This window comes from Loxodonta africana, chromosome 23, assembly GCF_030014295.1.
Source record: "Loxodonta africana isolate mLoxAfr1 chromosome 23, mLoxAfr1.hap2, whole genome shotgun sequence".
Lineage (NCBI taxonomy): Eukaryota > Metazoa > Chordata > Mammalia > Proboscidea > Elephantidae > Loxodonta > Loxodonta africana.
The window spans coordinates 13,934,197-13,947,258 of NC_087364.1; the positions used below are offsets into that span (position 1 = coordinate 13,934,197).

Genomic DNA, 13,062 nt, shown 5'->3' on the forward strand with positions numbered 1-13,062 from the left:
AAACACTGGTCCTATGCCATCCCCATGATCAATTGCACATTAGGCTATTGTGATGTGTAAGGTTTTTAATGACTGTCAGAAGTAGGTTGCCAGGCCTTTCTTCCTAGTCTGTCTTAGCCTGAAAGCTCTGCTCAAACCTGTTCAGCATCGTAGCCACACAAACCTCCATTGACAGGTAGGTGGTGACTACGTGTGAGGTACATTGGCTGGGAATCGAACTCAGGTCTCCTACCTGGAACCCAAGAATTCTACCAGTGAACTACCGATGCCTCAACAGGTAAACCAGAAGCAAAAAGGGGGAACGAAGAGGAAAATGGTAGCTTAAAAGACATATCCAGAAAGCGGTAAGGTCCATCCTCCAGCTCCAATATGAGCCACAAATAAGTCTATGCAAATTGAGTTGAACTTTGAGACTCTTGAATCCCATGTTAAAGTGCAAATTTCTGGAAACATCTTTTAAATTAAAAGTTTAAGACTTTAAAATATACAGTCTCTGAAGTTGTTTGAACATTTAAATTTTTATTTGTGTTTGATAATTAACTCAGTCAGAAAATGATTATATGGTGGAGCCGAATGTATTATACTTACAAACAAACTATAACTGGAAAAAGAGTCTTTTTCAACTATATGAATTTCTCAAGGCAAACTAGTGTCAAACTTTATGTAAACACGTCACCTATACTCTTCTTTTTATGTCTTACATCTATGAGATGTTTAGCTTCAAAATGGGTAATTACTAACTTCTTTCGTAGATGGCATTTTCCAATCCAAATGTAAAGTTAATTATCATGAAATAGGTCTCTGCGTTCCCTAAAATTTTTGGTATTTTCGATAACTGTCAGTATCTTCCGGAGCCAGAAGAGGGCACTGCAGAGCAGCGTAGCGCTGAGTCTCCTGTCTAAAGCAAGGTTGGAGAATGTCCTTTGCTGAAAGAAGCGTGCAAAGCTTTACTAAAGAATGAAGAAATCAGCTTTACTAAGGAAATTAGGACAAAGGAGATTGGATAGTCCTTTAGTAATCTTAAGCGCTGTTGAAAGCATTTAGAAAACGGTATCATAGATATTATCGCCAGTTTAGGAGCCCTGGTGATGCAGTCGTTAGGAGTTGGGCTGCTAATCAGAAGGTCGGCTGCTCGAATCCACCAGCAGCTCCTTGCAAACTCTATGGGGCACTTCTACTTTTCCTTATAGGGTCGCAAGGAGTCGGAATCGACTCGAAGGCAACGGGTTTGGTTTGACTTCAGTAGCCACAATTTATGAAAAGATTTTTCCTAACATGACAACATTGTTTTCAGCTTCAGCTGTTGCATTGCAGAGGCAGTTGATAGGTGGTTGAATTTAGACGGCCACCTCACCCTAAAGGGAAACGACTAAGGCTGTACCTTACATCTTATGTAATCTCTAGCACTTTATATTGCCCTTTGAAGAAGAAATAAAGGTTATGGTCTGCAGCTCTCTCCCAAAACTCTCTGTCCCAGTACCTCTGTAGCCTAGCCCTTTGTTGTGGCTGTCTGTGTGCTTAAGTATCAGAAGCCAGACACTCTGCCATGAGGGGTCCCTTCAGCTGAGCCGTCTGTGCCCACAAGTGACTCTAAGTAACGCTTCTTGGGACATGCGTTACCAGCTCAGGTTAAATCAATGCCAGAAGTCACCCTTTTAGGGGAGGGAAGAAGATTTAAGAAAGTTTCATGACACAGCATTTTAATTAACCTTTGCGTGGTACCCTGAAAAATGTGATTTCTAATAAATGACACCCACTCTTTCCTCATTGCCCACACGTTAACTAATCCTCCTAAGAGTTCTACTGAATAATAAAACCAATTCGGTTTTTGCATTACTAAAACATAAATGAGTTTGCCACCTTTCCTCATATAGGGGAAATTGCCAATGTGTTCAGTGGCCTGGCCTTTGTCACAGATCCACCATGAAATACGGTATTGCTGATTGTGAAGTTAGCTAGGTTTTCAGTTGTGGTCGAAAAGACCAATGTGTAATTATTCATTTCTGGCTCTGGCCATGTGGGCACACTGGCTGACATTATAGCATTTGTTTATAGATTTGTTTGAGATCGGAACTCTGTGGCTTTGCACCTCAAGTTGCTTAACTTTTGTTCTTTAAAAAATAAAGTGATTTCTTTTGACCTAACATGGAGTTGTTCTGTCTCCTGCTTTCTTCCCTCCCTTCCTTTGTTTGAGCACAGTATACCTCACAGTGCTTCCTCTACTTGTCTTGTTTAAAGACCCACCTCCCTCAGCACTTACCCAGATTGTCTGCACTGTGTTATCTTGCCCTATGCACAGATTTCCAACTTCAGTCCTCACCCAAACCATCACCTGGGCCTACAGAAATCTAAACCAGCTTTCAATTCCCGTTACAACATCCACTTCTTCAATTAAGTCTTTGATAACCATTCCAGACATATTGTTCTCTTTCACCCAAAGTCTCACAGTCTCTCCCATCTTTTCTACTCCACAGATCATCTAGCACTTCATACCTGACTGTACTTTCTACCAATGATGTCATGTGCCCTAGCCTTGCCTTCCTAACTAGGCTGCTCAATTCCAAAAAGCAAGAACTCTGATTCTTATTTACCATGTGTCTTCAGTAGTCACTAATACCATGCCAAGTGCTCAATAAATCAAATCTAATCCATTGATCAAAACGACCTGGTCATGCTCCAATTATCACCATTGGTTTGAGCTGACTGCTGGAGCTATACTTTCTAGTTATTTGTGGTTAGAAATCTTCCCATGATGGTTATGCTTCCCTGATCTTTCTCTGCCCTTTTTCTGCCCACAAGGCTACATCTGTCACCAATTCAAGTGCAGATGTCAAGCAGGGCAGAGCTGAGTCTGAGGGAGGATATCTTCTGGTCCCTGATCAGTCCTTCAGGATTGTTCTCCTTAGTCCTCTTCCCTGGAGTAATTTTGCAGTTGCCAACTAGGAGGAACCCTGAAAAGCTCATTTCATCTGTCCATATGCCTGTTGGCAGAATAACCCCTAAGCCTATTGTGCAGATTAGTATTGGATCACAGGCTAAGAACCTGAAGCAGGTCCTAATGTGGATTAGAAAACATTGTACTGATGACAATACTGAACAGTATTAGTTCCAACATTGAAGTCTTTGGAAACTGAGAAGCCTATTCAGTAAGGATACTGCTAATGGTACATAGCCCATGCATCACTCCCATAGCCATGGCGTGTAGCTCCATAGGTTTGTTTGCAGTTCTGCCCAAATAAAAGTAAAAATAGAAAACAAAGCTGAATAATAGAATCAATGGTATGATGACCCTGTAGGGGAAAACATTCATGTTTAATGTTTTTAGAATGTCATTTAATGACCTGTAAGTATAGTATAGTATTACAACATTAGAAAACTAAAGTCTAACTTCTATGATTTTACAGCTCCGCAAGTCTGTTTTCAGCATCAGGGCAAGGAACCTCCTGGAAAAGGAGACCGCGGTCACTAAAATCTTAAGGTAACACCAATACATGTTGATCTATATTTAAACACAAGTGGGATTATATTAATCAAAAACTTTATAAAAAAAAAATTGAACTAATTTTCGGGGCATCAACACATTTTTTTTGTGCAAGAAAATAGCTTTGGATATATACACATATAAATAATCTTACCTGAAAGAATAATATTTGATTAGTTCAATAGGACAATTCTTTTCATAAACACAAATTATAACTATAAACATTTACCAAAAAGCTCAAAACTTACTGTTATTCTTAACAATTTTATATCTTTTGTGATAGCTAATATACGAATCACTATAGACTTGAAAGATGGTAAAAGGATAAGCTTTTTAAAAGTAATTATGAAGGATTATAAGAAATTGGTTAAAAGCACGCCCATCTTTGAATGCTTATGAAAACGTAATTTTAATGCTACTTTAGAAAAAAAAAATTTTTTTTTTTTTTTAATTTGCCTTGAAATGAAGTATCAGTAAGGAAAACTAGACTAGCCACTTGATTATTTTGGAAGGTCGTATGTTGTAATACAGAACGACATGAACTTTAAATGCAGTGTGATGTAAGAGGAAGATATTACAAAATATTAATGTCTTTAAAAATTGTGAAAAAAAAATCAAGTGTTTAGGAATCCTTGATCTAACGCACCTGGAGACCTGACGTTGCAAACAGGTAAGTTATTTAAATTCTGTTTTCTCGCATATGAAACGGAGGATTGGAAAAGGTGATCTTCAGGGTTCCTTCAGTTCTAACATAGGATATTAGCCTTGGAGTCAGAAGGCCTGAGCTGGAATCCTGGTTCTGTTCCACTACATCCTTGAGCCAGTCACTTACCTGACCTTAGTCTTCTCATCCGCCTCCGTGGTGTATTGTTGTTGTTAGATGCTGTCAAGTAGGCTGCATAGACTCATAGTGACCCTATGTGCAACAGAACGAAACACTGCCCGGCCCTGCGTCATCCCCACAGTTGTTGCTATGCTCGAGCCCATAGTTGTAGCCACTGTGTCCATCCACTGCCTTGAGAGTCTTCCTCTTTCTCACTGACCCTCTACTTTACCAAGCGTGACGTCCTTCTCCAGATAACGTGTCCAAAGTACGTGTGACAAAATCTTGCCTTCCCTGATTCTAAGGAGCATTCTGGCTGTACTTCTTCCAAACATTATTATTTGTTCTTCTGGCAGTCCGTGTATATTCAATATTCTTCACCAACACCATGATTCAAAGGCATCAATTCTTCTTCAGACTTCCTTATTCCTTGTCCAGCTTTCAGATGCATATGAGGCAATTGAAAATACCATGACTTGGGTCAGGTGCACCTTAGATCTTTTGCAGCAGATTTCCCCAACACAATATGTCGTTTGATTTCTTAGTTGACCTTACTTTTCTCATTTGCCTTTGCATATGGACTGCCAAAAAGGTCATCCCAGTAATCTGTTGATCAAGCAAAGATAAATTTAATACATATTGTAGTAAGGGAGACCACCATTTCAACAGAAATGTCTCAGAAAGGATAGTGATAAGATTTTGGGGTCTGGGTTTGAGTGTTTTTCAGATGTGGATCTGATTGAGACTGGGCAGAGTTCTTGATAGAAGAGTTTAGCACGTTTTAGAAGTATGCACTATAGACTGGTAACAATTTCTGCCTCTGGGGAGGGCAGCACTGTGGCAGGGAGGACAAGGAGGAAAAGGCAACTCACATCTGATACTTCTCCACTTTCTTGAATGTCCTTCCCACCAACTCTTGCTCAGTATCTCAGTTATCAGTTATTAAGATGGTGTTTGTGCTTCTGATTTTCACTCTCCTTCTTGATTTGGGGTGATTTCCAAGAAGAGGGAGAATTAATGGTGACTTTATTCTGCCAGAACCCTGGCAGAATAAAGTCACCATTAATTCTCCCTCTTCCAGGCGCCCCTTGGGAGCCCTGTGGAGCAGTTCTACTCCATCCTGTAGGGTCACTATGAGTCAGAATTGACTTAACAGCAATGGGTTTGGTTTTGGTAATGGGTTTTATTCTGCCATCTTCGAACTAGAAATCTCTATTGCCTTTTGAGCTTTTTGAATTTCTAACTATAGATATGTTTAAAAAAAAAACCATTGGCAGAGTAGAACTGCCCCATAGGGTTTCCAAGGAACAGCTGGTGGATTCGAACTCCTGACCTTTTGGTTAGCAGCCAAATGCTTAACCACTACACCATCAGAGCTCCACACCTGGTTTAATATATATATATATATATATATATATATATATATATAAAAGTTTTATTCATTCCTCATCAGGTAATCCACAGATATGAATTGCCTGATAAAAGCTGAATAAAACTTATTTTTAGAAATAACATCTTAAAAGGAGTTTAGGGTTGATGGACCCAGCTGGGCTAGGGCCTTGGCAGGAATCTTGATGAGCACTAATAGTTTTTTAAGTGACCAATTTGACCAGTCGAGTGACCTATGGCCCAAAGAAGGGGCCTGGTTGAGCAGTCTGTAGTTCAGATAAATGGGTTCTCGGGAAATTCCTGAAGTTACCTACTGGTTAACAGCCTTAACTTCCTGGGCAAGAATTTCCTGGAATGAATGGTTGAGTCATGTTGATATAAGGGCCTGGTTCTTAGTCTTAATAATTAAACTGTGGGGCTGCAGGTGGTCTCAGTTCTCAGGGGGCCCATATTTCCAAATACTCATCTTCTGTCTGAAACAGGGCCCACATTATTCCAGCAAAGAGGCTGCTATATAAATTACTATGAACAGGAAATTCAACTCCTCAAGGAAAAAGTCTTTCAGAGAAGAATGGCCCTAGTGGCTGAGGTATTTGAATCATGTCCCGGAGTCACCCATTTCTATACACAATTGTCTTTAATTTGTGTTCTTCTACTTATTTTGTTTTAATAAATTTATGTTTTGAGGTCGTGAAATTTATTTCTGAATCTATTTGAGAGCTCTTTGATAAGAAAAAATGGGGGGCCATTTTTACGGAACGTAACAATACTACCACGTACTTAATTGGAGGTAATGCTCTTGGCACAGACACCTGTCTTGTTTTTTTCCAAGGCTTATCTGAGAAGTATGGTGAGAAGTCGGATGCCATACTACCTACCTTAAAAAATCCAAGGTTGCTATTAAATTCACTGCTGTTCCGACTTAGAGTTATATTGTTCAGCTTCACTAAAGAAAGCCTTCTTCCAAAGACAGTGACCTTTCCACAGCATCAGACAGAATCAAAAACAAATAATTGTGTGCTTTCAAAAACATCGCTACCTCTACTGAGATTCCTTCTAATTCAAAGCCCTGAGATTCAGCAAAAATGCATTATCAGTCCTGCTAGGCTATGAATAGAGAAATGTCAAAATAAAATAACTAAGCATTTTGCATTCTTTTTGAGAGTTCCATCCTTTTATGGTTTTTCTATCAGTACCGCATTAGCTTAAGTAGGACAATATCTTCATAACCTTTCAGTCTTCACTCTGGTATGATGTTCGCATTCTCATGTTTGAATTTATGACATACCTTGCTTTGTCATGCAGTTGTATTAATAATTCTTTAAAAGTCTAAGGAATAGTCTTTACAGGAGTGCTACTTATGCCAAAAAAAAAAAAATCCAATATATTTAATGATATGTGAAATGTTAATTCATCTCCTTTTTGTCATTTTATGAGTTATTTTTGTTGACTACAAATATAATTTATGCACTACTTAAAAATATATAAAAACTAAACCAAATTCCCTGCCGTCGAGTGATTCAGACTCGTAGCGACCCTATAGGACAGGGTAATACTGCACCATAGGGTTTTCCAATGCTGTAATCTTTATGGAAGCAGACTGCCACATCTTTCTCCCACAGAGTGGCTAGTGGTTTCGAACTGCCGACCTCTTGGTTAGCAGCTGAGCCCTCAACCACTGTGCCACCAGGGCTCTTTATAAATATATATACAATCACTACAAATTTATTAAGCTATAGTTTTGAAAATTACATTAGCTGAATTATTATCCCTGAAAGAACATACCCCTGAGAAACTCATTTGTTTATTTAAAAAATATTCCTGCCGGACACATGGATTATTCCATCAAGGAGTTCACAGTGTTCAACCCTAGAAAATATTTATGATACGAGAAAGAAGAATAATTAACATTTGTAAAGATGTATATACTGTGCTAAGCTCTGAAGTACATTCTTTTATTTAATTCTCACAATACACCTCTGCAGAAGGTGCTATTATTACCCCTGTGTTATAAATGACAAAGCTGAGTCTTAGAGGGATTAAGCAGTTGTCCCCAAGATTACTATACCACATCATAGGAACAATCTTGGGTAACACATCAACATCAACTACAACGTGATTTCCCAAATAGACAGCCAAAAGTCCCTGGGTGGCACCAATGGTTTGCCTTTGGCTGATAACCAAAATGTTGGTGGTTCAAAACCACCCAGTGGCACCATGGAAGAAATGGCCTGGCAATCTGCTTCCAGAAGGATGACAGCCAAGAAAACCAAACAGGCAGCCAGATTTATGTATTCCAAGTACTTATTCAACTAAGCTCTCCCATTTATTGGAAAATGACTGCTAAGTCATGCTCTCTCCAATTAGGTCCTCATACATGCTCTCTCCAATTAGGTCCTCATAGCAACCCTGAAGGATAAGTACCATTAGCTCTGTTTTAGGTATGAAGAAATTAAGGTTCATGAAGGTAAAGTAACTTATCTAAGGTCCAACTGTGTAATGAGACAGGAAGCCAGGAATCAAACCCCTTGGAATCCACATTAACTATTACTCTGTGTTTTTAACCTATACGTGATTCACAATTCTCATCTTCTGTGCTGCCAAACACTAAATCTTTTTATTTTTCCTATAATTTCACTGCTTCTCAGGGTCTCCACATATAGATTATTCATGATATAAAGTTGCCAGGCCAAGGGGGCAATTAAAAGTTGAAATCCAGTCCTCACTTTACTTGCCGAGAGGACCTCTGGTACTCTGTCCTAAGGCCACATTCCTCAAGAGTAAGGAGCATCTTTTTACAACTGGCGCAGAGCTAGCCTATGGGCTACTGGTGTCGTTGCTGCCCATACTCTCTGGGGCAGTTTAAAGCTCGTTCATTTCTGTAACTCTCTCTATATCCTACACAAAATTTTCCATGGCAGAGGGAAACCAGTCATGAATTATTTGGGGGTAATAGAGATGGCTGGGATAGCTTAGGCTGGGATATTGGTTGCAACTCAGACCTCAGACCCTGATGGATGTCATCTCAGGAAAACTCATTTCTGGACTGTGATTGTCTGGGCTGCCTGGTGCTGACCTCCAAAAGTGGCCTCATTCTTGTCCATTTCACCTTGAATCTGTGTAGTAGAAATGGAAAGACGGCAGGCTTTGAAATCACCCACTCTTGGCTTTAAACCCTCTGAGTAATGGTGAGTTCTTGGAAAAGGCTCAGTTTCTTCAGCTGTCAAGTGGGAGACATGAGCAACCTCATAGGATTAAATGAGCAATGTACATCAGGTACCACTACTGGGTAGCTCAGTAGCTACTTGCCTCTAACAAGGAGGCAATGCAGTGTAGACACCAAACGGATAACTTCTGGAGCCAAACTGGGTTAGAATCCTGCCTCCACTACTCAACAGATGGTTGACTTTGGGCAAGTTGCTTAATTTGTGCCTCAGTTCTCTCATCTGTTAAATGGGGTCCTTAAAGTAATAGCCCCTACCACAGAGGTGAGGGTTAAATGAGTATTTGTAAAGCACCCCATAGGTGATTTTCCATTATTATCAGTTAGTTTAGGACATACCCACCATCTGCCAGGAGATGCAGGCAATTGATAATCCCCTTTGAAAGCAGATCCCCAAAGGCTTACTGAAAAATCCCAACTGTTGCCCAGCAGGAGACTGGGTCAAAGGAGCATAAAAGACTTTTGATAATTCAATGTACCCTTCACTGGGTTGATCTGAAATTTCTTGCTTACCTAGGTGGAAACAAAAGTCTATCAGCTACAGCTTTATATGAAATTAAGCCTGTGCTAGGCTTGCTAACATCATCAGGGCATCAAACTTGTTCAGGTCAGTTGCCGGATATTTATTTGGTGGGCATACGCCTGAACTAACAACATAGATTCATCGACCAAGATTGGCGCTACCTAAAGCTGGCCGGAAGTCCTGGGTGTGGAGATACCATGAACTTCCTCTGGGATGCCCAAAGTGCAGCTGTGACATTGTCCATTCAGCTTGGATGTGCCAGGAAAAACAGTCCTATCTCAGCAGTAGAAGACACACTAGACTTCAGCAAGAGGCAGGCTTTATAGTCAAACGGGCATAGACCAGCATCTGGCATGGACACTGGCAAAGGGTGAGATATGGGAATGATCACAGATGTTGGTAAAGGTAGGGCTGGCTGACTTGGCAGGTGGAAAAATGATTGTGAGCATGATTTCAATCAAGATCAGTGGATAAGACAGGTTGGTGATCAGAGCACGAGGAGAAACCAGAAGAGAATCTGGAGCTGCGATTAGAGACACCACTAGCAATGTAACAGTGACCGCTGTGGCTGAGACGCCATGACATCTGCCCTGAAACTCAAAGCATGTGGACCTGCTTGTCTTCTGGATGGGTTGTAACTGTCTACGCAAAACCTTCGAATCGCGCATTAAGTTGCAGCTCTGTGACTTCTGGGCCGATGGAACTCTCAGCTAGGGCTGGTTCTTCGTGGGCTGTAGGCGGCACAAGAAGTGATTCTTTTGGCCCTCTGGCCTCTTCTGGGGGCCCTTGTTCTTCCCAGTCCCCTCTCCCAGGGTCCAGGACAGATGAACTAACACCTGGACTCTTCTCTAGGACATGAGCATGTTGGTCACATTCTCCTAAGAGAGAGGCTGAGACTAATATGATAGAGATTGAGGAGCTCATGGAATTTTCTAGAAGGAATTCAAATTAAATCAATTTCATTAGTTTCCTCCAAACAGCCACCCCGTCTTGTGCATATAATTAGCTCTATGACAATTTTTTATGACAAAGGAAATTTCAGGAAAGGAAATAGAGCCTCTTCATTCTTATCTATCCCTTGGATAGACTCAGAGCTGCCATTCTGTGAAGTTGGCCCAATTACATGTGAATTCTAGAAGAGATTAATAGTGAAAAACATTGGCATCTTACTCCATTTACTTTTTCCCATTTGCCAAGTTCTCCTTTAAAAATTATTGTTCCTTTTGTTAACCTGGCAATTCGGCAACTTTGAGCAAGGTCACATTACTTCTCTGCAGTTCCGCATTCTGGGCTTGTCTAGTGAGATACACTGTCAACGCCACTGAAAGGGTCGAGCACACTGCAGCGTCCCACAGACCTTCGAGCTAGACTTGCAGAGTCCTCAGTGGAAGGCCACCGATGAGAGAGAGAACAGATACTCTTGAGGTCCAAGGACTGGGTCAGCCCCCTGACACACACCTTGGCAATGATGGCAGCAACTCTTTTTGACCAACGCACTGAAGAATAAACTGAAGTTTGAAGACAAGAGAGGATTGTGTATTAATGTCATAAATATTTGTCTTAGCGATTCTATTAAGACTGTCTAGCTGGTGTTGGTTTTTCCTTATTAACATTTCCACTAAACACAAAAACATTTTATGTAGATTAATCGAAAGACCATCTGAAGATAAAGAGACTAAGTAGATAGATGAAATTTAAGTACATTCAGAGGACTATAAACTAAGATAAGAGATAGATAAGAGCTGCAGATATACCCATTGGTGTAAAACATAAAATAATGAAAATGTTAAAGTGGTACAACATAATTTAACTTCACTAATATAGCCTTTTTTTTTTTTTTAATATAGCCTAGAGATGTTTTTTTAGGTCGTACCTGATGTGTGGTAACCAAAATATGTCATATTTTATTGAGAGTACATGATTTGTAGATTCTGTTTAGATAAAGCTGAAAGAATGGTTGTAATAACGCTATGATTAGGAGAGCCACTATTGAATTTTACCTAACAGATGCTAGAACATATTTTAAAAGGGTTTTCCTTCTAGTGTTTTACTATTGGATGGTAAAGTAATAATTAATACAGAAAAATAAAGTACAGTGTTATAGAAAACTCAGTTAATATTTTCTATAACATTTTCAAAATTGCACTTTTATTTCAGTAAAAAGCTCCATCTTTACCTTATAATTTGCATTTTTCTATCTGAGTCAGTAGCTAATGACTCAATTCGTATCCCAATTAATGGTCTGGAATTATAGCCATTTCATTTTCTGAATTTTAATAAGTGCTCTAAAGGCATGAATTTCCCGTGACTTAATTTTTGTTCTCATCCATAGTAACTACCAAAGGTAAGCCATTGAGACTTGTCTTATTTTTCAACCTACGCGGAGGTTCCAGCTGCCTACATATTTACATGTGTGTATGTGAAAACATTTTTATGAATAACTCAAGATTGGAAAAAGCAAATCTGCTGTTGCTATTGAAGAGGCATATCCATTAACTCGGGAATGGGCTGATTGACAAGGCAACGAGGTCGTTACTAAGCTATAAATGTGGCTTTCTCCTCCTCTCACCAAGAGGCCATTATGGCGCATCTCACCCATTAGCATTTGCCGGTGTCTCTGCTTTGGATGATCACACTGTCACTCTGATGAAATCAGGTGAGAGCCATTTCCAGGAAATACTCATTACCTATTTACACAGTTATACAGTCATAATCCACTGCCGTCATAGTTTTACATAATTATCACTGAAGGAGGATTTTCCTGTTGTCTCTTGATGTGATTACGTTATATTAACCAACATCTGATAATACTTTCAAAGGTATTACCTTGTGGAGCTCAAGATTTCGGTCAAATCCGTCAAATGTAATGCTCTGCAAAGTCAAATGGCAGTTCCTTTGGATGGTAATTACATTTAACACCAGATGGTATCCTATAATCTGACTTTTCTATAATGAATACTAGGTGAAAATAATTTGAAGACTCTTAGGCCTGTCTCCTTCATTACAGAACGTACAGACTTTTCCCACACCCTTCTTCTGGAATATTAAGAAAGCAGACATGGAGACAGAGAAGAAAGAAACTGAGAACCCCTCTGCTACTGTTTCTATAAACAGCTAAAAGTGGTGTTTAAAGGCTAATAAAGCTCCAAAGACCTGTCTTACAACCATAATCTTTGGGCCAATTTAAAAACATTTTAGATGGAGAGATGTCAAGGAAAATAGAGACAATTTCTTAAGACCTAATTCTCTTCCCCTAACCTCCATAAAAGATTATAAATATATATATATATGGTTGTCATAGAAGGAGCAATTGAAATTCCACAGCACAAAGGCAATGCAGAAAAAGAGAGCAGAATCCATCTTTCATGTTTTTTCAGAGACCTGGCAAGAAACCAGAGGTAATATTTTTGCAACCAAGAATGTGTGTTTGCTAAAGAATATTCCCACATTTGAAGCATCAACAGGGGTCCTGGTCTTGTTTTACTTTCAAAGGTAGTAAGGGCATAACATTAACCCCAACTGGGAAAAGGAAAATGCCTCCCTGTAATTCTCCAGGGAATAGGAATCAAGGGCTTACATATGCCTGCATAATGGAGAATTTCCTCACTCAGACAAGACAAAAG

The 13,062-nt window shown here is 39.7% G+C and overlaps 1 protein-coding gene across 2 annotated transcripts in view; it reads left to right on the forward strand.

Moving 5' to 3' along the window:
* The window catches only part of NALCN (sodium leak channel, non-selective), a 380,765-nt gene that overhangs the window by 291,504 nt on the left and 76,199 nt on the right, over window positions 1-13,062 (forward strand). For both annotated transcript variants that reach the window (XM_064275254.1, XM_064275255.1), the window contains one exon: window positions 3,405-3,478. In XM_064275254.1, the coding sequence (XP_064131324.1) occupies window positions 3,405-3,478 (74 nt within the window). The remainder of the gene's footprint in view (window positions 1-3,404; window positions 3,479-13,062) is intronic.